The sequence below is a fragment of the Calonectris borealis genome, chromosome 7, assembly GCF_964195595.1.
Source record: "Calonectris borealis chromosome 7, bCalBor7.hap1.2, whole genome shotgun sequence".
Taxonomy (NCBI): domain Eukaryota; kingdom Metazoa; phylum Chordata; class Aves; order Procellariiformes; family Procellariidae; genus Calonectris; species Calonectris borealis.
The window spans coordinates 7584393-7612233 of record NC_134318.1 but is presented as its reverse complement, the minus strand read 5'-3'; the positions used below and the strand labels follow the sequence as shown (position 1 = coordinate 7612233).

General features: G+C 39.8%; 2 protein-coding genes across 13 annotated transcripts; one reads left to right on the top strand and one right to left on the bottom strand.

Annotated features, from left to right (window-relative positions):
- Window positions 1-788: 788 nt before the first annotated feature.
- PBLD (phenazine biosynthesis like protein domain containing) lies at window positions 789-19583 on the bottom strand. Of its 2 annotated transcripts, none has more exons than XM_075154233.1 (9): window positions 18829-19583; window positions 16431-16530; window positions 13009-13107; window positions 12375-12484; window positions 12193-12222; window positions 11581-11669; window positions 10227-10405; window positions 8346-8408; window positions 789-1519 (listed from the first exon to the last, which is right to left on the bottom strand). In XM_075154233.1, the coding sequence occupies exons 1-9, from the start codon at window positions 18910-18912 to the stop codon at window positions 1407-1409; spliced, it is 867 nt and encodes a 288-aa protein (XP_075010334.1). In that variant the 5' UTR covers window positions 18913-19583; the 3' UTR covers window positions 789-1406. The 2 variants fall into 2 exon arrangements, with proteins under 2 accessions (XP_075010334.1, XP_075010335.1); XM_075154234.1 differs by lacking the exon at window positions 18829-19583 and adding an exon at window positions 18666-18725 and having other exon boundaries at window positions 900-1519; window positions 12996-13107.
- A 94-nt stretch (window positions 19584-19677) lies between these two features.
- HNRNPH3 (heterogeneous nuclear ribonucleoprotein H3) lies at window positions 19678-26423 on the top strand. 11 transcript variants are annotated; one of them, XM_075154211.1, is made up of 10 exons: window positions 19678-19888; window positions 21238-21374; window positions 21903-22041; window positions 22590-22777; window positions 23192-23278; window positions 23625-23743; window positions 25140-25275; window positions 25543-25623; window positions 25708-25794; window positions 26123-26423. In XM_075154211.1, the coding sequence occupies exons 2-10, from the start codon at window positions 21257-21259 to the stop codon at window positions 26197-26199; spliced, it is 1032 nt and encodes a 343-aa protein (XP_075010312.1). In that variant the 5' UTR covers window positions 19678-19888; window positions 21238-21256; the 3' UTR covers window positions 26200-26423. The 11 variants fall into 11 exon arrangements, with proteins under 11 accessions (XP_075010312.1, XP_075010315.1, XP_075010319.1 ...); XM_075154214.1 differs by having other exon boundaries at window positions 19696-19888; window positions 22590-22732; XM_075154218.1 differs by having other exon boundaries at window positions 19696-19888; window positions 22590-22732; window positions 26088-26423.
- The last annotated feature ends 1418 nt before the right edge of the window (window positions 26424-27841 follow it).

Here is a 27841-nt window from a genome sequence, read left to right as displayed (position 1 = left end):
TGAGCAAGCAGCTGTGTGGTGCTTAGTTGCCGGCTGGGGTTAAACCACAACATGCCATTACAACATTGCTGTTAAACTGCCTCTGTAGCTGTGTCTTGCATCTGATGATGAGCCCAGGTTTATAAACCACATTTTAGCTCCATGAGCTTCAGCAAGATTGAATACGGAAGAAGAACATGCATTTCCATTTGGCAATTCCTTTTGCTTGCCACCTAGTTCGAGCTTTGTAGTGTACTTAAATCATATTTTTGGTATGTTCTATTTATGGTATGTTCTAGCAGGAGCTAGAAACTTTTATTTCAAATGAATCCTAAGATTCTTATGCTGTTACTTGCCTTCAGCTACTCAGGCTTAATTAAGTTACAAGTTATGATAAAATTCAAAATAACTGGAAATAGGGGAACTTGGCACAACTAAGTTCCTCATCATTTATAAAGGGCTGACGTCCAGCTGTTCCCGCAGTATGAAAATGTCTTTGAGTTCAAAATACTTCATCCTGAAATACTGCAAAGAAAAAGAACTAAAGCAAAGCTTAGGACAAAAGTGATTTGAAAGGGAAAACAAGAGTTTTAGCTGCAGCAACTGAAACACTTCAATATTCCTAATAAATCCACTAAAGGAAAAAGTGACAAAATCTGAAGCAGTACATTTCATGAAGAAAATTACAGAAGAAACTTTTAATTTAGGAGCAAATCTTCAGTCTTTGAAAAGTAAATTATATTATTGTAACCAATAAAGTTTTCTTTCGGATTTTAACCAGTTCTATGTGCATCACTGTCAATCTCTTAAATCTTTCTGCTAAAACTTTAATTAAAAATATTGAGTAAGCAGCAGTACTACACCACTGCAGTACCACTCATCTTTGAAAAATACTGTTCATAACAGGGAACCATAAAGCACATTTGTAAACCATTTATATTTTTTTTCATATTTTAATTCAAATAAATTCATGAACATATGAGCATCATTTCAATATATGGCAGAGAAAAGATTTTTTTTTTTAAAAGAACTGTAGTCAGATTTCATGGAGAATGACTGAATATGGAAAAATTTGGATTATTTTATCAATCAGAAAAGTTTAAAATTCAATCCAGGAAGCAGGAATGGCTTTTAACATGGAACCTGGAAATAAAGAAAAGAATCATTTAAAAGCAGAAAAACAAGATAGCTGTCCTTGGACATTTTCTGAGGTCAGTGTTCATATGAAGTGGCAAGATGACAGTGAAGAAAATACCAAGGATCTTGAAGATTAGAAGTGAGCATTTTCAAGCAATTTTTAAAAATGGACAGTAAGTAATCAAAGACTTTTGAGGACAGTGGTGATTCACTGCCTAGAGCTAAGATATAATCAGCATAAGATGAATAATTTGAAGGTATGGAAGATGAAATTGTTAGTGTCAGTTTCTTCAGAAAGTCAGGTTTCCTTTTAATACAATAGCAATTTGCCCCGCAATGTCAACTCTTCCATCATTACGCAGTGAAATCTTCAACTCTCCTCCACGGCGGGAACATTGAAAAGCTAAATGGAAACAAGAATCTGTAGTTAAAAAACTAGTATCAATCACAAATTATTTAAAAATCCATGAAAACTCAGGGAAATGAGGCCTCTGCCTCCAGAAAGCAAGCGGCACCAGGGCAAGCACTGTACCAGGGTGTCCTGGTTTTGGCTGGGATGGAGTTGATTTTCTTCCTATTAACTGGTATAGTGCTGTGTTTTGGATGTAGTATGAGAATAATGTTGATGACACACTGATGTTTGGTAGTTGCTAGGTAATGTTTACGCTAGTTAAGGACTTTTCATCTTCCTATGCCCTGCCAGATGTGTAGGGGGCTGGGAGGGAGTGTGGCCAGGACAGCTGGCCCAGCTGGCCAATGAGCTATTCCATAGCATATGACGTCATGCTCAGCATATAAGGCTGGGTGAAGAAGAAGGAGGGGGGGCGTTCGGAGTGATGGCGTGTGTCTTCCCAAGTAACCGTTACGCGTGATGGAGCCCTGCTTTCCTGGCGATGGCTGAACATCTGCCTGCCGATGGGAAGTAGTGAATGAATTCCTTGTTCTGCTTTGCTTGTGTGCGCGGCTTTTGCTTTCCCTATTAAACTGTCTTTATCTCAGCCCACGAGTTTTTCTCACTTTTACCCTTCTGATTCTCTCCCCCATCCCACCTGGCGGGGGGGGAGGGGGGTGAGCGAGCGGCTGTGTGGTATTTGGCTGCTGCCAGGTTAAACCATGACACAGGGACACCCTGGATGATCTGTCTTTACGGATGAAGACTAGCTGAGGGTGTATCTCAGACTAGAACTTGTCTATTGAGTCTGACAAAGATGCTAGTTAATACAAGTAGTGAAGGATAAGTTTGCTGTGATGCAGCCAACCAAGTTTCCTTTGTATATCTAAAGAAGTCTTGAATTCTCCCATTCATGGGATAGACAGTTTCTGTAGGTAAGAAGGAAGAACAGCGAGTATTATCTGCCTAAGAATGCAGATTACCGGTATTGAACATCTGATGTAGATGCTAGGTTCAAAGAACGTGTTTACCTAATGGGTTAAGTAAAACTCAAGCAGCCAGTGGAAAAGTCTATAAAGAAACATAGATACTGCTTCAGCTGTCACAAAGTGAGACCAAATTCTTACATAGACAGGAACAGTTACTGATTTATATAATCCTGAATATATCACTTAATACAGCTGGATAAAGTTTAAGTAGAAATAGCCTTCCACTTGTAAATAATTACAAAACTAAACTTTTGCCTAAACTGTTTAGTCATATACAGGTGGGACAATAATGCTCACTTAGCATGTTGAGACTGTACACTTGTCCAATTTTAGCAGCACAACTACTTGACCAGAAAATGGTCTGGTTCAGATGGTATTTAGCAAAGGTTTGAGTTTCATATAGTGTTGTTTTTCTGAAAGGCTGTAATGGATGACAAGGCATTAACGTTCACCCTCTCCTTACTCAATGAATATCCAACTACTAGAAAAGTTGTTCAAAGCCAAAGGGCATGTTTTTCCTCACAAACTCACAATTTGTAAATTGGGTTGAGATTGTATTCAGATCCCGACATAGCATAGGATCTCTAACAGATGGCATATACTGTACGCTTTAAAACAATTTCTCAGCCACCACTGACATGAAACATTTTCCTTATAGCAGGATATTAGATTGTCACACAAAGCAAGCACTCCAAAACAGTGGAAACAGGAGCTATAGAAAGACTGATATTGATATTTCTGTTCTTTTCCATTCATAGAACTATTGGTTATTGTTTTTAACTTGTCAGAACTCTATGTATGGAGTAATGCCTTCAACTGGAATATTCTGGACACTTAAAGATCCAGACCATGCTAAATTTGATCAGTTATTACTGCCAAGTGGGGATACACAGCTAAACTCTCCCCACTCCCTCATAATAGCAGATTTAAATAAAAGAGATTAATTATTTCAAATCTTCAGAGGTTGGCTGGGGTTTTCTTTCTTTCTCTAAATGTGGAACCAGTGCTGTCTGTTTCATGGCAGGATTACTGAGACTGTTTTGATACTGATCCATTTTATTTTATTTTTAAAGAAACCTTCAAAGGAGAAGAAAAGAAGGGAAAAAAAAAACCCACAAAAGAAAATTTTACCCAAGCTTATATGAAAATAATACTTGATCTTTTCTTTCTCTCACACAAAAGCATTGGTATTTCACACTATGTCTGAAAGTAAACAGACCTGCATGGAACATTTCAATAACTAGAGGATTTCATTAAACAGCAAAGTCTCCAGAGACATTCAAGCATCTCTGATGTGCACGTGCCTTTTGGATCACAAAGTTGTTGGACGTCCATTCCATGCCTGTATTTACTAGGAGTATCTCATACTACATATACATTTTATACATGTTTTGTATAAAAACAAATATGTACATTCTGATCTGTAGAAATAATACATAACATCTGAATTCCCAGTGCCCTGAATTCCTCTGTGATTAACCTGAGACAGAGGAAAGTTTAATAGTAGGTACAAGGACTGTGAGATTGAGCATGCTGCTATCACAGAACCATAGAATCATGCACCGCTGCATTCACAAGGCAGCCAGTGGCGTTGTACTAATACTATCCTGTTGTTTTGAGGAGCTTATCAGCCTAGATGTATCTAAATAACGATTGCTTACAGAATTCAAGGAGTAATGGATTTTCTTCATGACATCATCATAATGACATCAACTCAGGAGCAAGTGCCACTCTTGTAAAAATACCTATTTTTAGAAATCACCATTATTTTGGTCGGATTTCTAAACCCTATAAAAGAACTGATAAAAGAAGTACTTGTTCCTTAACTTAAGTGAAGTTAAAATCTCCAAGACTTTTTCTTATTCTAAGAAAGAAGGTAGATAAATCTGGTGATTGACAGAGGGAAACCCCTCTCCTTTGGCAGAAACATTACACTTGTGTAAAAATCTGATGTGGTCAATCTGTATGCTAAGACTACCTGGGAAAGATGAAAGCTGCAATTCCAACTCTGCAACACTCTTCACTTCATGAGAATTCAAATTAGCAAAAACTTAAATACAGGTAGATTTATTCTACCTGAATAAAGCAATTTCTTCACAAAAAAAAAAGTGAGGAGACTGAAAAGTTAGAAGATGGGACAGACTTTGTGTTGAAATAAATCCTGGCAAATTTGTGAAAATATGATCTTACAGTTATCAAAGTAAAGTTTTTGGTTGGGTTCCCCACCACCACAGAAAAAAAAAAAAAACAACCACCAACCCTCAAATGCTATAAACCTGTTCTGTACTGGGAAGGAATCAGAGAAGTTAAAGGCATTAACAAGAACCAAAATTTCCCCACAAATTAATACAGTTTTCTGAAGTAAACAGGTACAGAAAAACTCTTCTAGCTTCACGTGAGATTAAAATTGTCCTGGATAAAGCCCCTTCTCTTCACAATAATTTGGAAAGTCCTCTATAATCTGTTTGGTTATATTGAATTCCTTATGCATGTCTATAAATGCTATCTTAGAAATGTGAAAACTATGTGAAGGGCTGAATACAGAGTTGCTAAATACTGCATTCATGCAATTACGAAAGTCTATACATCTGATATCAGAGATTGTAATTTTTTAAATATTGCAGAGACTCGTCAAATGAAAAAAAGGCAAGGACTGATACTGAACTCTGATTTAACACAGCTTAAGTTCAAGGATATGTACATAGTTTCAAGAAGGATCATAAAGTATTTCATCTTGTAAAAAAACTAGAAAATTCTTTGTAGTTGATGGGGGTGGTGGTTGTTTGACAATTTGGTCTAATAAAAGTAGGATGAGAACCCAAACACAGGAAATTATGTCTGATACTTCAGCAGAGATGCAGCTGACCTCCTCCTAGAGGTCACAATACCAAAAGATCTGACAACAGATTTAACTTTCCTCATATGTATATTATTTCATATCTGATCTATTTTTGAACTAACAGATCTTTCATTTTATGGAAGAAAATCTTCCTTTATTCTTGCAATAAAAGGTATCAGATATTACAGAAGCTACCTGTGCTGGTTTTGGCTGGGGTAGATTTTCTTCGTAGTAGCTAGTATGGGGCTATGTTTTGGATTTGTGCTGAACACAGTGTTGATAATACAGAGATGTTTTAGTTATTGAAGAGCAGAGCTTACTCAGAGTCAAGGCCTTTTCTGCCTCTCATCCCACTCCACCAGCGAGTAGGCTGGGGGTGCACAAGAAGTTGGGAGGGGACACAGCTGGGACAGCTCACCCCAGCTGACCAAAGGGATATCCCATACCATATGACCTCATGCTCAGCATATAAAGCTGGGGGAAGAAGAAAGGGGGGAACGTTTGGAGTGATGACGTTTATCTTCCCAAGTAACCACTATACATGATGGAGCCCTGCTTTTCTGGAGACGGCTGAACACCTGCCTGCTGATGGGAAGTGGTGAATGAATTCGTCGTTTTGCTTTGCTTGTGCATACGTAGCTTTTGCTTTACCTATTAAACTGTCTTTACCTCAAGCCACGAGTTTTCTCGCTTTTACTCTTCTGATTCTCTCCCCCATCCCACCGGGAGGGGAAGCGGTGTGTGGTGCTTAGTTGCTAGCTGGGGTTAAACCACGACACTACCGCAAAGATTTCTAGAAAGTCAAAAGATGCTCTTATTAATCTTCGGTGGTATGGAATCTTCTTGATTGCCAGCATCTTTTCCAAATAATCTCTTAGTAATAGAATTCGCCCCACTACTACCTGATACCCCGTCAGTCACGTGCATGTAAGGAAAAGTTATTTCTCATAAACACGCGTAGAGACCACATGTTGATCAGATGTCAAATGAACTTGTTCTCTTTAAATCTGTTTTGTATGATTGCTACCACAAAAGAAGTTTGAGGACATATATGCATGAAATATGGAAGAAAGGGAAGGGGGGGGGGCGGGGGGAAATATCTATCTTGTGGGAAGATAGGACTTTTTTTGGGCTAAACACATCAGAGAAGCTGATTATAGTATCAGTTGCCTTTGCTGCTGGAGATATTTTCTCTAAAAGAGGACATGGCACAGTACATACAAAATACATGAAAATGCAAAACAGGTATAAAGTATCATCTAAGAATACAGACAGAATTCCTGTCTGTTTGATGACTTAAAGAAGCAGTGTCTATAGATGGCATGGAAGAGTTTTAAATTCCACATTAACATCCAAAAATGTCAAAATCTTCTGAAAAACAGCCAGTCCATAAGGATGCATTACCAAAGACAGTTTCTCCTCTTCAGAAAATATGTTGGGATTTTCCCCCCAACATTATGGAAACTATCACAGACTTGTGCGATATAAATGCAAATATGAGATCTTCAGAACAGAATGTTAAACCTTTCCTTCAGTTCACAATGGAGAAGGTCTCAGTCATTGTGGATTACCATACTGAGCTATGGAGCGCAGAGATCCTTTAAAGAGCTTGTCATTCTCAAGAAAATCCATTTTGAGATTCATCTGATCAAATATAGGAAGGCTTATATTCAAGGTAGCTGTTTGTTTGGAAAACTGTTTACTTTTATGGACAAGGAACCTTATTAGATCAAAGATCCAATCTCTGTTCTAAACTAAACGTTACCAAAGACTTAATTGTTGTCAGGTGCACAAAAAAACGGTAATCCCCTGCCCCCTCTTAGGGAGCCAGATAGGGACTAGGGTATTTTGCATTGCTTCTGTTGTTGTTCTGTTCTCCGGCAAAGCACTAGAAACATGAGAAGCAGAGACACCCAATGCCTCTTTATCTAGTGTTGTCATGTATTAACAGTTTCTCTGTTTTTCCCACCAAGTTGTTCAGTTTCTTGCTTAACAAGTATGTGATCTAATAAGCATCTCTCATTGATTGAAAGAATACCAATAAATCTCTTCTTTGACTTCAGAGGTCCAGTCACCTCAGACTCCTTTAAGGCTTAATCATTTAAAAGTAAGACTGCAAATAAAATCACAAACAAATACAATCTGCCAATGCCCATGTATCTTGTCCCCACATTCTTACATATTTAAGGCCAGTCACATTCTTTCTGTTCTTGTAACATAAGTGACTATTCTTTCTTATATTCTTCCTTGCTACCATGTAAAAGATCATCATCCTGAGGAAAACTGATCTTCATATCTAAATACACAGATGTATCAGAAAACAGAAAAAAAACTATACCATAAAGCACATTCTGTAAGTAGAATTTGAATGTTAAAAATACATCTCTTCTATCTACCCGTAGTAACACTAGCTATTCTAAACCCTAAGTTTCCTAAAGAAGTCACTGAAGGGATTAATCTAGAGTAATTCTCAAGAAAATTCCAAAATTAGGCAGAAACCATATGACTTTTTTCAGTCTCATCTTAATATACCTGAGGGGAAAGGAAAACACTGTTCAAATTGTACTGAAAAGTACACATCATTAACGAAAATACTGATACCTGTTCCCAATACCCAAAAAGCAAGTCATAAAGACCAAGAAGTAAAGTGAAATTCAATCAAAACACATAAACAACATCATTTGAAGTTCACCAAGCTTCAGTTATGATGAAAGGTCATGAGAACTAAAATCCAAAAGCTAAGATAAAAATTAACTGCAGAGAGTTACGATCCAGAAACTGACACTTCAAACTCCCTGCACGCATGATGTGTCATGTTGGTGGGTAGGAAAGAAAGCAATTTTTTAAAGATTACCTCACACACAAAATATTACATAATATTCTATTCATATTGAGAAAATGGATAGGAGTTATTGCTACAGTTTGGATTGTAGTAATAATACAACTTTTTATTTTCTAGTAAGTAGCTTATACATAAATGGACAGCTTTGCAAGAAAACAGTTCTCTTACCGAGCATTTCTTTCTTCCCGAGCTGCTCTGACCAGTAGCTGCTTAAAACAGCATGGGCAGATCCTTAAGAGAAATTGGAAAAGAAAGTACAGAATTAAATTAGAATCACTACTTTATAGACCAAGCACATTCAAAATGTAAATATAAACAAATCAAGTGCCACATGAGTGTTTAGGGCAAAAACATCTAAAAGTTTGCACAGCAGACAGAACTTAAGGCTTCATCATTTCATTTGTTTACAATAAAGCAGTATTACTTCCTCATCCTCTGGCTTCAATGGAAATTTTGCCTAGTTGAGGGCTTCGTGATTAGCCACAATTGGTAGGAATAACAAATAGTACCGATTACAATACTTGAGCCAAAGTACTGATTTGTGTACCAAAAGTGAAGCTTCCTAACAACAGAATCTCAAAATATTAAATTCAAAATATTATTCATCTAAACATGATGTTACTCAATGAAACATGAACAGTTACCAATCAAAAACTTGAATAAGCTGTTGAATATTTTTTAAGAATAGGAACCGGTGGATAGAAGTCACTGTGTAAAACGAAACTATTTCCTCTCCTATCAGCCTTCACAACAAAACCTTCAGGTTTTTTTTTCAGTCTTGAATGCTGATAAGTACCAGGATGTAACTCAAGGAGATCTTTACGGTCTCACTACAGCTTCTGAAAACTAGAAGACCAATTTTTTGTTTCCTGACCGGCAGATGGCTTAAAAACTTAGGATGACTTCTCAGATTCATAGCTGAAAATGCTGCTTCAGTCTACATTAGCAGCTAGGGGCAAAGACACTCTGCCTGGAAACCCTACTGTGAAGTAACGATAATTATCAGGGCTCAAGGACACCAGGACACATAGCATTATTAAGAAATCATTACAAAAGAAATATAATACAAAACTGTTAAAAGTATACTTCAGCAATACAATAAAAAGATCTGTTTCTATAAAAGAAAGGACTCTTAAAGATGGAAGACAAGCAACAGTGAGCTATAACAAGCCTAGAAGAATCTCAAGAGATTCAGGAAACTTCTAGCTTCTCCTACATATCAATACTAGTCTTCCCAGAAATCCTAAGGAATGAGCTCTGGGAGCAGATACATCTACCAGACTCTGTCCCCGGCTTTATCAAGAATGCAGGACTGAAAGCTTAAGAAATAACTGAAATACATGGCTTATATTATATACATAAGCCATAAATACATGGCTCCTTTCTTTCTGCTAGGAGTGTTGAATAACTAGCATTATTTCAACAAAGAATGTTTTATCTTTATTTAGCAATACATTTAATGTGCATTTTTGACCAAGTTCTCAGCTGACTAATAATTAACCTGCAATTAACTGGTACCTAAGCAAATAACATCATTCTGCAGCAATCATCATCATACCTACTGAGTGCAACATCAAAGGAACACGCAGAGAACTAGCCTTCCTGACCCTAAATATACAACTAGTTCGTGTTATTCATAGGCCTGAGAATATCCACAATAAGTGTCATGAAACTAGAGGAGATCTCAGCTGAAGCACAAGCAAAAAAAAAAATACAGAACACCAACAGAAGTGGATATGAACTTATACTGCAATACTCATTCAAACCAAACTAGTCTCTTGCTTTTCTCTAATTGGAATACTTCAGGGGAAAGATCTGAAAAAGACATAGGAATATCTGGCCTGATGACAGCAAGAAGCTGATTTTTTCTGAATGAGTTGGCACCAGTCATGCAAGTTTTCAGTTTAATAAGCACACTCCTGGTATCCATATAAAACAGTAATTTATAAGAGAGACTCCAAAGAACAAAACCAGATCCATGAAGTTTAATAAGAATCTTTTAATTGAACTGAAACAAGAGTAAGAGTCACTTATCACACAAACACATACCTGTAACAGGGTCTTCCAGAATTCCATACCAAGGTGCAAAATATCTGGAGTAAAAATCATGGCCTTTATGCTTTCCATTGGAATTTCCCTTAAGAGTGAGTATGAGTCCCTTCACCTTTCCCGTCTTTTCAGCTGACAAGAAGTGTTGTGCGCTCACTTGCAGTTCTTCCAACACAGATCTTGGATATAATTATAGAATTTTAATAGCCCATATTCTTCATTTTACATTAATTTAAGTATTGAAAAGAAAAGAAAACTACAAGATCATCTTCTCTACAATCCCAAAACAGCCATGGTAAAATGTTGGAGGAGACAAGACTCCTAGCATTGTCCTCCAAATGTCATTTGACAGAACACTACCCTGAATATAACACATTCCAAGTGAGCAGAGAAAAAAGTTCAAGCCATGCATTTCCTACTTATTTCTCAAAACAGAGCATCCTGGAATATTAGCTACAAAAATGCACACTCTTGTTTCAACATTTTAATCATTGAAAGAAATCCTTCATCTTTACAGAATGGAAAGAGTAAGCACTCCACCTCCTTTCAGAGCCAGCAAACAACTAACACCATTCAGATCTTCACAGGATTCTAAAGCACTCTACAACAGTCTCAAGTCTGTGAAGTTGCAGATACCTCCCTATAAAATAAAGTCTGAAAGAGTAAAAATAATAACTACTCAGCTGAGAATATTTCTATCTCCCCATTAGCCCAATCTTTAAACATTAGTTAGGCCAAATTTCATATGAAAATAATAGTAATTTGGCCTGATTAAAGAATTTGTGTTTCAGCAATATACATCCAGATCATACTTGACTTAACAATGACATTCAGCTGTCTGAGATTAACAAATGCTTTGAGATCATTTGAATTGGAATTTCCTCTATAAAGCTACTTATGATGCTGTTAAGTATGTGTAAGCAGATTACAGTCAAATGGGAAGAAGAATCCATGGTACGCTGCCAATGTGCCCTGTCTCACTAAGCAGACCTCTATAGCTATGCAACTTTTACTTCTTCATTTGAGAAGCAAGACTTCTAATTTCCTGCTAGGTTACTGGATCTTTTTTTTTTTTTTTTTACTCAGATGGATGGGGAAAATACACTATCGTTAAAACTGTTTCCTACACCTCCTTTTCTTGGAGGATTTCAGATTGATCTTACTCAGCTTTGCAGGTTCAACAAGTTCACATGAGAAGATAAAATAACTATTTAACACAGGAATTTAAATTAGAGTTTTTAATATCCAACTTTTTAAAAACTAGATAAAAGAGCATAGTATGTAAGGAATAGAGGTTAAACAAGCAGACTCTATTTCTGAACACTTGATTATTTAAAAAAGAAATGTAAGACACCTTTCATAAGCATCACTGAGGCGGACTAAGAGTTTCTTTGTGTCAGGAGAATAACGGAGATCTTGAACAATCATGTCACCAACAGCTGCCTGGTAGAAAAGTTAAAGGAGACAAAGAAAAACATCGTCATATGAATATGAAATATTACTTCCCTAACATTTTCGTCGAACAAATTCCCTGCTAGAACAGGGCTTATGCAAGGTCTTTCACACAGCCCTCAAGTACATGCAAGCAAGAAAAGTAAATGCACTAAGTGCATGAATGGATAGGGGTAGCTGCTAAGAGCTCTGTATATGTCAACTTGGAAAGAAATTCAAGGACCTAGAAGAGGGCAAGGACACCAGATTGCCCTCATGTGCATACAATAGGCTGAAAATGCCACTGAAATAAATACCAACACTCCAGTCAAAGGTAGTGGGAGACAAAAGTTCAACTGCAGCATTTTGGAGAACTCCATTTCCTGAGCTGCATGACTCAGATCTTTAAAGTTTAGTGTTAAAAGTTCAGGAGTACATCAAGCAATGCCATATTGCCACTTTTCAGCCATTTTAATATACAAAAATAAGCTATTATAAATGTGCTTCTAAGATCACATATAGATTCTTTTTTTACCTTTATTAACTCTTCTACTTCCTGAAGTACCTGAAGCAAAAAAAAAACCCCACACTGTGAAAAATAGAAAATATATATGTATGTATCTATCCAACTATAGATAGACAGATATACATACATACACATACAAACATAAACACATACTTTCCCTGAAAGCCTTTAATGAATAAAATTTGACTGACCTGCGGGTAGGTTAAGTAAAGTGGTAAGTCCAGGACAATATGACCTTCCGCTCGTCTGGCTTTTAATTCCCCACTCAGCGTCACAAATGTGAGAACTGAATTTGTGTTCTCTAGAGAGAGAACATTGCAACATTATCAAACATAAGAATTTGAATCTAAAATATTATAGCTCAGTATATTCAGAAAAGGTTATTCAGCTAAAATATAATGACTACAGGAAACCTGTATTCTGAGACAAAATTCCCAACTGACTCAATAAATAATCTGCTGAGGCTAATAAACACAGCAATTGCCCGTGAATCTTTCCTGCACGTTCCTACAATGAATGGGAATTTCCTTTTAACAGAAAGAGCAATATTCCCTATTCATCGAATTCTACTGTACCTCTCCCAGATGACATGTGCATATTTAGCACTTTTCTTAACAGTAACAGCAAGGCATCGGAATCCCAGTGTAGGCATCAGACTACAACCTTATAATTACAGAGTAGTTGTAAAAGACAATACCTAAGGTATCTCCATATGTGTTCTCTAAATGTTCTGAATATTTAATTGCCTTTGTTGTAGAAAATTGAGATCTTAATTACAAGTAAATTTTCTAAAAAGTTATAGTAACAAATACCTTGTAAACATACTTTGTATGTGAAACAACACAGCAGCTGCTGCGAGTGTAGCATGACCACAGAGAGGAACTTCATTGGCTGGGGTGAACCATCTGAGTCCAAAGCAGGAACCTCAAAAATAAAGTTTATTTAACGTTATTAAGTGGAAGAAGTCTATTTTTTCAATTTATCTCAAAACTTTATACAGAGTGATGACATTTCCGTTAATCAAAATGCATGTTATAATCAGTCTTGGTCTTAAACACAATTTTAGGAACCTACTTTGTACTCATTTTTGGAATAGCTATTGCTTTTCAGTCAGGCCAACAAGAGGAGTCTACTACTAACAGAGGAAAGCTACTTTGCTGCAAGAGCAAAGGAGCTGCAGAGTAGAAATGCCTGCCGGCCTGGGAACTAGGCCTGTGCACCAGAAGCATCCTTGAGAGGCGCAGCTGGCACCTTTGAAGTGCTGCTCGGTAGCTAGAAACCAGAGACATGCCGAGATATCGTCGGTAAGCACAAAACCAACAAACTGTAATAGCAACTTACCACCTGAAAAGGTGAAAAATAGTCTGAAAAAAGGGGAAAACATCCTGAGGAAGTAAGAATCAGTAACTGCCACTGGCTGTTCTAACCGAAAGAACAGGAAAACAGTCTGGAAAAATAAAAACTGGTCTGGGAGAATAGAAAACATCATCATCTATTGGCTATTCCAGGTGAAAAATAGAAATTAACAGCATCTATTGGCTTCTTGAAGTGGTGGTGTCCTACGTTCTCTTATGTCTCTATGATTTAAAAATTACTTCATTTTTACTCAAAATGGAGCTTCTCTCTCCAAGAACTTTCTGTGCTGCATATATTTTTCCCTTTCCTAAACAGGTCTGCACGAACTTTCTACGAGATCACGGACCCTTGCCGGGGACACATGGCTGACTCCAAACTCTGTGACACAGATCATCTTTGAAATGAAACACTGTTATTTTACTGGTCCCACTTCTGGGCTTAGTTTGGTTTGTCCTCCCACTTCTGTGATGGCTGCGTCCCTTTCTGGGATCTGTTTGTCCTCCCCTCTGGAATCTATTTAATGTGCTTGTTAACATATATATACACATATAATCAATCTATCATAAGTAGATCTACTGTTATATTATTGATAAGTTTGATTATTGACTAACGGTAAGTTTGTAGTAACCTGTAATATTATATATACTTCCTGCTGCTATTATTGATTCCTGCTATACTACTGATCACTGATAATAATTTGTAATAGCTTGAGATATATATATATTCACTTTATTAATCATAGGTATACTTGCTACTGGTGATTTTTGTGGTATTTGTGGTAATCTGTAATAAAGTAAAGAATTTAGAAGATAAAGCCTCCATCTTCTTGTATATTATGGAATCCTACAAAGTCATGGTTGCAATCCCTATACACCTGCAGGCTGGGTTACCCTTTAGGGGTATCTTTAAAGATAGTTTTGTTGGTATAATGGAACCTGTATCGGAGCCAGGTCAGTTATGAATTATTTTGCTTAAACCACCAGTCAAGTCTGGTAAAAGCCTCTAATGTATATTAGCCCTTCATTTCACTAGAAATCATATTTCTATTTCTTGTTTAAAAAAATTGGAATCCAAGTGCACTATATTTGGTTTCCTGTAGCTTTTGCAGAGTTCTTGCACCATGGCATTTAAGGTAATGCTTATGAAAATATATTTCAAGTGAATAACTACCATACAAACACAACTAAAAGGTGCAAAAGAAACAAACGATATTTAAAAAAAAAACCCCAAACAAGTCTTGTCATTGCCCCTGTGAAAAATTAGTGCATTAAAGTCAGTCCCCTATCTCATGAAAACAGAATCCCAATAAAACCTAGTGGATGAAACTAATGGACATGGCAGAGAAGTGCTCCAAGACAGGGCGGACACAGAACCCAGCTGTGAGCCTGCCCCGTGGTGTTAATGCACTCCCCCAAGTGGAAATTGTGGCTGAAAGCAGGAGGAAATGGCGTCAGCCATGACCGACCGGAGACAGACAATTAATGTTCCAGAAGCACATGACAGTCTCGTAAATGACATTCTGATGTTCCTGGTCTCCTCTCGCTCCCACCATCCCTTAATACACGCATTCTCAGGTGTAGCTCAGTGACTAAATTCCTTCGAAAAAATTGTGCACTTCTTCAGCAGCTGTGTGGGTCTGATGTCACAAACTCTGCTCCCATTAATATCAAAAGCACTTTAATGACAAAGAAGCTGGCATTTTATATGACTTGAAAATAAATAAATGTATTAAACATATTGGCACAGTGTTAACATGAAAAATGAAAAGTATTATCCCTTCTTGATTCAAGCAATTAGTCTAACCCTAAAACAAATCCCAATTTATTAACAATAGGAGTAAGCGATGATAGTTACTACTTTAAGAAAATCCTCTTTAATTACCGAGACTGTACAAAATCTTACTCCCTGAAAAATCAATCAGGTGATAAAGAACAGTTTCTTTGCATACTGTTCTAGGGCCTCTTTCAGACAGCCGATAACCTCAAAGCTCTTCATCTCTCTCTGCCACTATGTTGTATCAAAGCGAGGGCATGCCAACATGATACCTTAACCTGGAATCTAACTCCAGACTAGTGAGGTTCCAGCCCCTTGGCTCATGCCACCACACAACTGCAAAGTGAGCAGAGTCAGCAAACTGATTCAGCTGAAAACTAATCCACAAACCGATTCTGACCAGACTCTCTATTTGTCTGATATTTTCTATCTTGTCTAGTGTCTCTCCATTTCCTCTCCCATCATACACACATGCCCTACCAAAGAACACCAGTGAAGTCCCTCCACTCAAACCAATCAGATGAGCAGCCTAATGTGCTTGATTTGGGCAACTTCAGATTTCCCAGTTTTGTTGGAAACCCGTATTTACCAGTATTGGCTCCACAGACAGCTTATGAGATCTTCTGACAACCTCAAATAATAGCTTACAGTTACCCCAGCGATGATTTCCTGAACAGCCAAGCCAGATTCTACTCACTTTGCAGTCTTGTGCATATGGAATAAGCACGTTCCATCTCTATTCTTCTGCTTGTATGATAAGAAATTATCTTAGGATATTATTAGTAGTAATGGAAGTATTAATTAAAGGATCTTTGCATAGCATTTTTAGGAGATTTTCTATATACAACTTGCTTATTTAGTAAAAGGCACTAAAACAAATGGTCTAATTTATGAATAATAAACGTTTGTATATTGTAAAATCAATTTGATATGCAGCACAAATACTTTAAAGAATCCATGTGCAATAGGTTTATTATTATTATCTTAGGTAAGATACATCACAACTCCAAGATTTTGCTTTGGCTGTCTTACAAATTAGCACCATTCCTTACGAACACACCCATGGTGTCTTCCTATTCCCTTGTAAGAGATTTTGGTGCGTAAACAGAACTACTCACTTTTGGTAAAGTCATCTCCAGGGTGCAGTTTTCTGATGAAAGCAGTTTCTGAAAGGTTCATTTCTGTTGCGATTTTTTGGTGCAAATCTTCACCCAAGTCCTAATGATGAAAGAACAAATCCAATTAAAAGCAGGCCAAAAAATGGAGAATCGAACTTTCTGTCAAATAAATACAGTCATTTCATTTTATGTTACAATAAAACACAGATTCATTTTTAGTTCAAAATACTTTCTGAGAGTAAAAAAAAACTTTAAGCATAAAATGGGATAACCAGTTCAATCATTGTGATACATGATTGTAGGGCATTTCTAATATCTGTCCTATTAGTTTACAAATTCTTGGAATACACAGAAAATAAAATCACCAAAAAAACTAAGCTCGGTCTTTCCATGAACACAAATTTTTTTTTAAAGTCATTATTAAAGTCACACTGAGAAGGCATTATTAACATAATCTAAAAATAACTACAACTCTTTTTATAACTCTGAAAAATCCATGCCACCAAGAGGTACGTAGTAATGGCTAGGGCAACGGCCAAGATGGCTGATCAGCACTTAAGGCTGTACCCTTGATACTACTCTTTGAACAATGGGAACAATATACTAAGTCAGTAGAACTGAGAGGAGATAAACCAAAAAACAAAAACACTGCAGCTCACTACATTCTGCTCTAACTGCCTGCAGATTTAAACCAGCGAACACTGATCGCAGGATACATAAGCTGCAGCGATTGTATGAAATTCTACTTCACCCTTGTTCCACTGCTCTTTCCCCACAATTATGCTGTCTGGCCAGGTTTGAGAATCTGGTCTTTAAAATATTGAAACACAAATTAAACAAAGTACCTGGTCAGGTTCAACCTCTGACAGATAAAAATTTGCCCTGCTAAGTTTACTTATTTCCCTTAATAACTTTAATCCTTTTCAGCCAATGATCCCATACTACAGATATGAAAAGATTACTGATGCGTATCACAGACCTGTATTTGCAGAGTGCATTCTTTATAATGAAACAACATTCTAACTTTTTATAGTAACAAGCGCCTCTCCTCAGGAAAATAGTTCTGACTGTCAATAAAATACTAAAAAGATACTAAACCAGAACAAAGACCAACCAAAATGTTATTAAAAATAACAGAACTTCATTGAAATACTGCCATCCTGTGGCATTTCTGAAACATAGAAAGGGCTTGCTTTGCCAACCTTGTAAAGCATCTGCTGAGCCTCCGAAGGGAATAGAGAACAGAAATATTGCTGCTAGCTGCACCATACTTTCTCAGGGCTTAGAATAAAATTATGAATTAGAATCTCAGCTTTAACTTTGTCACTGAAGCCTCTAGCCCCAGGTAGAAAAAGCTTTAAAATCTCAACACTCCAAAGGCAACATGCAAATAAGTTGCCCTCAATATATTAATGTAATAAAGTAAAATTAATATAAAAATGCAATTAGAAGCTCATAGTTTTAAAGCCAGTTCATTCTGAGAGGGAGTATTTAGATTTTAGGGGGCCAAAACCACCTCTGAAGTGAGATGTTCTCAGTCATAACTAGCTGATCTGGTAAGTAGGCTACATTGTATGAGATATAGGTAGGCTTATGAACATCTAGTAAGGATTCATATTGCCAGTACAAGTTACTGCCATTGACTGCTTTACATATACTTCCATACTTAAAATTTTCATCAAGTGTTACTATACCAATAATATAAGGTCTATAAATTTCTAATCCAGTTTAATAGTTAGTTTTTGGTAGAAATGGTCAACAGTGTAGCAATCAATACCAACTGTTCAGAACACCTTGATGAGGAGGATGACTACTGTCAATTGCATTAAAACTACCATGCAACTTTGAAGCAATAAAAACTGGCTGTTTAAACTTGGCTAAAGCTGAACCTGACACAGCAGCAGTGAAAGAGTTAGATGCAGGTCTATACTCCCCCCCTTTCCTTCCATAGAAAGAGAAAAAAAGAAAGAAAAAAAAAAAGGGGGGGAAAAACCCACAAAAAAACACACCAAAAACACTCTAACACTTCATTCAAAAACTATTGAGTACTGAGTCTATGTGATTGCATTTCCTTTCAGAGATTTCATTCTGAATCCATTGGCTTAAGAAATTAAGCCATTTCTTTTTGACTTAACTCAGTTAGAATAAAACCAGTATAGTCCTTAAAAAAAAAACAAACCCCACAAAAAAATACAAAGCATGTCTTGTATGAAATCGTTCTGAGGGAAAGAGTACCCCTGTGCTGATTTCTCTGTATTCTGGAGTGACACCAAACAACACTTGCAAGCAGAACTCCTGAGTAAAGGAAGCAAAGTCTAATGCAGTGCTGAGTGCTCAGGTCAAGAACAGAATGGAAAATGCCATTGCAGTGCCTCATAAACTAGTTTTTTTAACTTACATTTTCAAGCAGACAAACTGCCGCAGGATTTCCACAAAATGGCCGGTTTGTAAATGCATCAACCGTAAAAATAGGAATCTGCATTGCCGTTTACACCTATTTAGTCTTGAGCTGTTTTCTGCAAGGTACTTTCTAACCTCTTTTATCCCCAAATGATAGCAGAACTCTAAGTTAATATTTCCCCTAACGGCAGGAGGAGCCAGCGGCCCCCCATCCCGTCACTTCCGAGCACGCACACGGACCCAAGCCTCCTTCCACACCCCCAGCGCTCAGCACCGATTGTTTTTTAATTCTTTAAAACAGATTTTAACCTCCCTCTTGCATCGCTTGCTACCAGCTCCAGAGCGCTCTAACGGGCCCCTCCACCACAGCGCCCGGCCCAGCCCGTCCCGCGGTGAGGCATTTACGAAGGCAGGAGCTGTGCGAGGCTCCCCCTGCGTCCGGCCTGCCGCAGCTTTACCGCAGCTGCAAAGCCGAGGGGACGCGGGCAGCCATTGCGTGCGCCCATACCGGACAACCTTCCCCACCCTCCCTCCCAAGCCTACGCCGGGAGAGCCGGACACCCTGAGCGCCACACACTCGAGGGCGCGATCGGCCGCCGACGCCTGTGTGAGGCGACCCCCGGCAGCCGTTATGGGCACGCGCTGCGGCCAGCGCCCGCTGAAGCGCTCGCGCAACCCGCCCCTGCCGCGCGCGCTCACAGCTCAGAGCCCGCTTGGCGCCAAGCGAACACAGAGCCCGCGTGACCGCGGGTCTAGGGCGCATGCGCCGCGGCGCCCCTCAGCCGGAGTCGTGAAAAGAATAGGCGGGAACTGCCCGTCCGCCCCGCCGCGCATGCGCCGTCGCTGCTTCTGCCCGGAGGCGCGCATGTGCCGGTGCCGCCCAGCCGGGGCTGAGGAGCGCGGCGTGGCTATCGCGATACTTGCGCGGCTGGGACGCCATCCTGCCCATCTTCGTTGCGTAGGTTTCGAGCCCGCCGGCCGGTTGGAAGTGAGGAGGAGCTTCCCGCCCGGCAGAAGCTCCTGCCGGGGCACGTCGAGGGGTGTGCGAGGGTCTCCTGGTGAGTGGAGAGGGAGAGCGGGCTAAGCGAGCCCCGGCTGGGCCCGCCCGGGGCGCTTGCAGGCAGGGTGGCGATAGCAGCGGGAGCTCGGGCCCTGAGGCGGGCGGGCCTTTCCGCCCCTCGGCGCGGTGTCGGGGCCGGCGCCCGCCAGCGGGAGCCGTGGGCAGCGGCGCTCCTGGAGGAGGGCGTGGGGGAGGGGGCGGCGCGGCGCCTCTCCGCGGAGCCTCGTTCCCGAGCGCGGCCGCCATTTTGAGTGGTGGAGCTGAGGGCGGCGACGGCCCCAGGAGAGCGGCGTGCGGCGGCGAGGAGCTCCCGGGGGGCTGAGGTTGCACGGTCGGACGCCGGGCAACTCCTCCGAGGCGGAGAGGTGGCAGCGGGGCGCGGCGGGGAGCTGGGCGGGAGCGGGGAAGGCGGGAGGGGGGCGGCCCTGCGGAGGCGCGGTAAATGGCGCCGGGGAGCGGGCGGTGGGTCAGGGCCGCGATTTCGGCGGTAGTCGGCGTCGCGGGTGGGAAGGACGGCGGGGGGGGTGGGGCGTGGGGGTCGCTCGGCGCCTGATGAGGGCGGCGATCGTGGTTCCCTCGCTGTTGCGGCTCGTCGGCCGCGCGGCTCATTGTGGGGTGCTCCCGGTACCCTCCCCCACCCCACACACCGGCTGAGGGCGGCGCGCGCGCACCTGCCGCCGCGCGGGAGCCGAGGCGCCGGCGCGAGCCGCCCCCGCCGCGCGGGTCCGACCTCCCCTTCCCCGTCGGGATCCCGGTGCGCGGCGCCCGCCTTGCAGCCCGGGCGGGACCGACCCCGCTGCCCCTCAAGGTGATCCTGCGTTTCCTTTGCCTTGTCTCAGGCCCTTGTAATTCGAGGTAACGCATCGCCGGTGTTTCCGGAAGGGGGGGGGGGGGGGGGCAAACCAAAAACAACTGGGAGCGTGGCCCGTGGCGCTTTGTTTGCAGACAAAGGAAGGCCTTGTGTTTCCACGCAGGAACCGCTGCGTGGTTCCTACCCCTTCTTCAGCTTTAAAAAAAAAAAAAACAAAAACCAAAAATAACAAAAAAAAACCACAAAATCTTATAGGACGGATGTTGAATGTACTCTGAGTAAATGCTGAGCTTTATGTGTCGTGCCTACCCACGTGCTGCCCTCCCTGCACGCAGCGTTCTCTGTCAGAGTTTGGGGTGGTTTTAGATCTGTGTGTGCTGTAGATGTGATAAAGTACAATTTTGAACACATAACAGAAATAAAACTCGTTATTAATACTAGTTACCTGAAGAAAAACTACCAGATTTCTTTTAAGGAGAGGGACTCAGGCATATATGGAATCTCAAAATTATTCCTTTTTTTTTTTTTTTTTGTAGGGCTTGATTTAACTAAAAGATGGACTGGAGTGGAAAACATAATGGGCCAAATGATACAACTAATGATGGAACAGTGGTACGACTTCGAGGCCTGCCATTTGGTTGCAGCAAAGAAGAGATTGTTCAGTTTTTCCAAGGTACCTCTAGTATAGTCGAAGTATAGTGACTGAGTTTTCTTGTATCTTTTACACAATGTTTTGCACATTCTAATTTGTAGTAGCTGTTAATGGGGTGGATGGGAGGGATTGTGTTAAATTAGTTTATCTTAAGTAAGAATTATGCCCTGTAAATGAAATACAAATAACCATAGATGTAGTAAAACACAGTATGTATCTAATTTTGTCGAGGTGGTAAACATACTATGCATATTGGGATAACGTGAATGTTAGCATTTGGATCAGTTAAATTGCTTGATCGGTAGCTATATTTTTTTCATGTTTAGGTGGTTGTATTTTTGCATAGTTTAAACAGAAAAGAAGTATGGCTAAATCCATAAATGTTTAATGAAAGATGATTGGCTTGTATTGTTGGGTGATGGGGGAAACAAGGTGGTTTTCTTTTTCGTTGTTGTTGTTTAGATATGCTTTAAGTATTTGCTACAGATGGGAATGTTTCAGCCTTTAACACTGTTCCCCTTGATGGGGTTATTTGTCCTTGGGTTAAAGGGTTGGAAATCGTGCCAAATGGGATAACATTGACGCTGGACTACCAGGGGAGAAGCACAGGGGAGGCCTTCGTGCAGTTTGCTTCAAAGGAGATAGCAGAAAATGCTCTGGGGAAACACAAGGAAAGAATAGGGCACAGGTGGGGATGGAGAGTTTGGGATGGTGTTAAATCTTTATTTTTGGGGGTTGTGGGTCAGTAATGCTTTTGGGGGGGTTGGGGACCATTATATGGAACTGGCTGTTTTTAAGAATTTTTATAACTGATCCTAAGTTAACTTGGGAAATACAGTAGATTTGGGGGGGTGGGGGAGACAGTATTGCTCTGGGTAGTTTGCTAAACTCAGAAAATTGTTTCAATCGTTCTTGTGTAGGGTAATTTGTGATAAATGCTACTATAGCTAGACACCGTTTTTCAACAGTATGTTTCTCATACTGGAAAGACGTGTTTTATGCTTAATTTGTACAGCTAGAATTTTCACATAGTAATTTTTGCCACTGTAAAGTGTTTTGTTTTTTATACACTTAAGATTCGTATGGTTTTGAGGAGAAACTTAAGTTGTATGGTATCTCTAGTCACTTCTATTGGATTGTACATTTAGTTGTAGAAAACGTAGTATGGCCTTTTATAATATTCAGACAGCTTATGCATGTATTCTTATTGGTACCTTGAAAATCCTCTTTTATTAGATATATTGAAATCTTCAAAAGTAGTAAGAGCGAAATCAGAGGATTCTGTGACATGCCAAGAAGAATGATGGGACAACAACGACCCGGACCATATGATAGACCATTAGGAGGAAGAGGGGGTTATTATGGAGCTGGGCGTGGAAGTATGTATGACAGAATGCGTCGAGGAGGTGGTGGATATGACGGTGGTATGTTTATCTAATGAACGGAGGTTCTGTTGTCAGTTTCATGTTTCTGACATCTTTGTCAAGAAATAAAGAAATGGCAGTAGCTGCAGTACCCGTTAGGTTTGACACACTTCTCTCAAAAAAATTTTTACTTGTAATAAATCAAAAAATGTGGCTTAGTATTTAAGATTAAAGGAAATAATAGGGAAACTGTATTTTCAGCAGAATTTGATCTCTCACTTGCATGTTTGAGTCTTTTTACTATATAAAAGGAATTTTACATTTGCATTCCGTTCAGAAATCCAGGTTTAACAGTCTGTAGAGGCTGTTCGCAAACTTCTGAGTGCCCAAAGACTGAAAAATTGACTCTTGTGCATCACTTGGTGAATTTTAAGTAATAATGTAATCATTCCTTTCTTTCTTTCCATTGCGCAGGATATGGTGGCTTTGATGATTATGGTGGCTATAATAACTATGGCTATGGAAATGATGGCTATGATGACAGAATGAGAGATGGGAGAGGTAAAAAAAATATTTAATGGTTTGTTTAGAAAGATTTTTATATTATTTGAGTTGTAAGACATAGTATTTCCAAGACAGAAATAATCACTTCCTTCATTAGATTATTTTGTAATGAAAGAAGGTTGTTTAAAAAAGGGGGGGGAATTGGGGAATCTCAGGAAAATGTGAATATATTGCCTACGGTATCTTCTGGTTAAGTGTTTGGGTTGATAGACGGGAAGCGTAAACATCTTGCATTCAGTAGCATAGAGTGAGTGCTTTCAGAAAAACAGTAGCAGTGACTTTTCTGGCTTTTCGTGATGATCTTACAGGTGTGTGGTTTTGTTTGGTTTGGGTTTTTTAATAGGCATGGGAGGACATGGCTATGGTGGAGCTGGAGATGCAGGCTCGGCTTTCCATGGTGGCGGTCATTTTGTTCACATGAGAGGACTGCCTTTTCGAGCAACAGAAAATGATATTGCTAACGTAAGTACAATGGGAAATAGGGCTTTCTAATGCCAAGAGTTTGCATATTCTTGTCTTTCCTATTCCAAACCCGGTTAAAGTTCTCAAACAAGCGATTGGTAGCTCTAATACATGTGCTAACTAAAGTCACGGCCCTTTATGTGAGCTTTACAAAGCTTAATAGTAAATGAGCTTTTATAAAGGTAATTTCTGAGCTAAGATTACTGAAGAAGTCAGCCAAATTATATCTAATATTAATCTCTGTACTCTTTGGTTGTTCATTTCCATAAAAGGTGTATTGGAGAGAGAACAGTTGTTGTAATCAGTATCCTCGTTTTAAGGCTTTCAGAAGTTTGTTTAAGCTTATCTGAAGATTTGTAATTTTGTACAAGAGCGATAGCAGATGTGAAACTTTGAGTGCAGTTTGTGTATTTGTTGACCTGCGACTGACTTCAGGAGGGACAGGGCGGGAAGGCTGTAGGGAGCTGTGTTCAGCTGGAGGGGGCAGTATCCCATTACTCAGAAGAGATCGGGGTGGCAGATAAAAGCACATCTGCAAGATTTTGGGAAGACATTGTTGTGTCAGTGCAGATGTGTTGTTCATAGGGGAGAATGTTTTCCTGGGATATAAGGCCTGGTTTAAACATAGCCTCTCTACAGGGGGGCTCCATCTTTATTAGTTGCACCTATATATTATATATGCAGAGCTCCATTTTTAAGCTTGTGCTCGTTTTCTTTTTTTGTTGTTTGTTTGGTTTTTTACAATTGAGCTATATTGTCTTCTATCAGTTTAATTGTTTTCTTTAGTCTAAAGACGCTCTGAGAACAAGGGCCGAACTTCAGGCTGTGATTCAGAGCATGTTACTGCAAGTTGATGAGTAGCTCGTCAGTAGTATACCAAAGGTTTGTTGGCACGTGCTGTTTGGTAAAACGGCTGTTAGGCAGAAATACCACTGTATCTCTGAGTTCTGTAGCAAGGAGGAGCAGTCTGATTGACAGTCGGCTTTTTTGAATTCCATAACTATGTCCTTGCTTTGAGAAATTCATTTGGCTCTGCTTCTTCAAAAACAAAGTAATTATTTTCCGTTTCCAGGATGACATCATATTAGAACTTCTTGCTTAAAGCAACGTGTGTGGGCAGGAATTTTTGTTTGTATCTCTGCTTTTAAAGAAAGTTCCTCAAGCTCTGTAGCTGGAGCTCTTCAAGTTGTGTAACAATAATAGATTACAAGTGTAGGTTGACCTTATGTTGAAGGTCCACTATCACAAAGTAATACTTTGGAAATTAGTAATTAAATTGATGTGGTAGGATGAGATGAAATTAGTGCAGTGCTCCACTAACCCCTGGGAGGAAAAAAAGTACCTGACTTGAATTCTGCATTAATGTGAGCTTTTTTGTTGTTGTTTTTATTCTTAGTTTTTCTCACCATTGAATCCTATAAGAGTTCACATTGATATTGGGGCGGATGGAAGAGCCACAGGAGAGGCAGATGTGGAATTCGTAACACACGAGGATGCAGTAGCTGCCATGTCTAAGGATAAAAATCACATGCGTGAGTGTCTGTTCACCTGAAGCTTTCATTGACCAGGCTTTAGCAGGGCGTATAAGGGTAAACTGAATATAAGGGTTTAAACTGCATTTAACTTAAGTTGCTATGCAGTAAATATACAAATCATAAGACTTTTTGCCATTTATCACGTTTCAAACTCGCTTTTTGTGGGCTTCTGTTACTTGTAAGGTGGGGTTTTTTTGCTTTGTATCTCTTGTGCTTCTGGTTTCTGAAACAAATTACAAAGGCAGGCTTTTGTGTTTCCTACAGAGCATCGATATATTGAACTATTCCTGAATTCAACTGCTGGAGGTGGTTCTGGAATGGGAGGCTACGGCAGAGATGGAATGGGTACGCATCGATTCCAGATTTAGCTGACATTTTGCCAAGTCTAACGAGTCCCCAGCTTGTAACGATGCGCTTTCTGCGTTTCAGATCAAGGTTACGGCTCCGTTGGTAGAATGGGAATGGGTAGCAATTACAGTGGCGGATACGGAACTCCTGATGGCTTGGGCGGATACAGTAAGTAAACGTTCTGTTTTATATCTAGTTTGTGAAAATGGTGCTACGTCCGTCTCCCGATGGACGATGGGGAAGGGTGGGGGCTCCGTGTGCTGTGGGGTGTTTGTGCTGGGGGAGAGGGGAGGAGGGTGGTGGTTCAATGTAAACTGTAAATCACGTGGGGTTTTATGCATTTTGCTGCTGCAGCAAATGCTTGTTTAGAAAAATGGGGCTGAAGTATTGTTATTTTAGTAGAAGTTAAGTCATCTTCAACCAACTTCTGTATTACCCATCACATTTTTTCTTTTTTTAAGGTATGTATGCGTGACCTTGTGTCAATTGTTTGCAGGTCGTGGCAGTGGAAATAGTGGAGGATACTATGGGCAAGGCAGTATGGGTGGAGGAGGATGGCGTGGAATGTATTGAAGGATAGCCTTGCTTCTACAAAACATCCTGGAAGAAACAGTCTCTGGTCTACTAGACTTTCTTACAAAATTTAATTTCTTTTGTATTTTAAGAACTTTATAATGACTGAAGGAATGTGTTTTCACAATATTATTTGGTAAGCAACAGATTGTGATGGGAAAATCTGTTTTCTGTAGGTTTTATTTGTTGCATACTCTGACTTTAAATAAATTTTTATATTCAAACCACTGATGTTGATACTTTTTATACTAGTTACTCCTAAGGATGTATTACATATTCAAGACTACAGTCGGTTTAAGATGTTGTACTATGGTTCAATAAAGGTGGTTGTACTGTAACTCCTATGAACACTGATTCAGTTCTATGTAATCTTGGTGTAGTGAATGAGTTTGGAAAATTCACTTGTTTTAAGGGGAAAAAGGTAGATGAATAGATTAGTTTATTTGGTAACAATCTTTCCTAAACCCTTTTGATAAGCTGTATGTAATAATTTCTCATCACGGCGTAAAGCTGTGGAGGCTAAAAGTCATCGTTCTGGCTTTCTTGTGCTGCCGAACCCTCCATCACCTTCAGCTGCACCCGAGCCGTGCCCAGGGTTCGTGCCTCCGCAACACCAAGCAGCAGCGTTTATTTCCACGCTTTGCTGTAGCACCCTAGATCCTGCATTTCACACCTGTAACTTGCAAAGCCAGCTAAAACACTAGCACAGCTTGTAGCTAAGGTGAAATAGGTCAAATACTAGTTAATCGGAAGCTAGCTACATAGTATTTTTTTTCACAAACACTGCTTTTGGGCAGAGAGGGGGATTTGGAAGCAAGTTAGACCTTTTTTCTTTCATGAAATTGTATTTAAACACAATTCAGCCTTTTTTTGCTGCACAGAGCTGATTCGTCTGTATTTGTTCAAAACCTGACAAGCCATTATATGGATGAGCCGCTTAGAAGCAAAGTATCTCTAAACAAACGATAAGCCCCATACTTGTTAAATAGCACACCACAACCCAAACACGTCGAGAAAACTTTTTGTGCATTTGTGACATGTAAGATATGTAAGAAACTATTGTTTGAAGACACTTAACATACCTGATGTGTAATGAAAAAAGGTATTTAATCTTCTGAGCCAGTGTGATCTCCCAAATTAACTGCTTTGTCCTCAATGCCTCCCTTAAAATGTCAAATGTGATCTTGGGTATTGAAAGTCTGTCACCTGTTTTGCTAGTACTGTGTTATATATGTAATAAATGTCTTCTTGTGGGAGAGGAGAATGGAGTTTATTTCACTAGAGAGTGTGTTCTTGTGTCAAAGTGCCTGGAAATCGTAGCCGGAAGGGTAATTGGCATAGGGAGCTTTCCAAGTACTGGGGTATCTTTGGACAGGAAGGGGAGGGAAGATGAGATCTTAACACCAGCGATCTCGCAGGGCTTTGTTTTAACTCGGTGCTCTTAAAAACTAGCGGGTTCTTGGTCTGTTGCTGAAAAAGCTTGTGTGTTTCATAAAACTAAGACAGCAAAGGTCAGGACAAGAGTGAGTCCAGTTGCAGGAAAAATACCCTACGGTAAGGTAGGGGACACCTACACTTGATGGAAGCATGTTTTTTCTGTAAAATACTGTCAGGTCTGTACCATTTCCTGACTCGGGTGTAC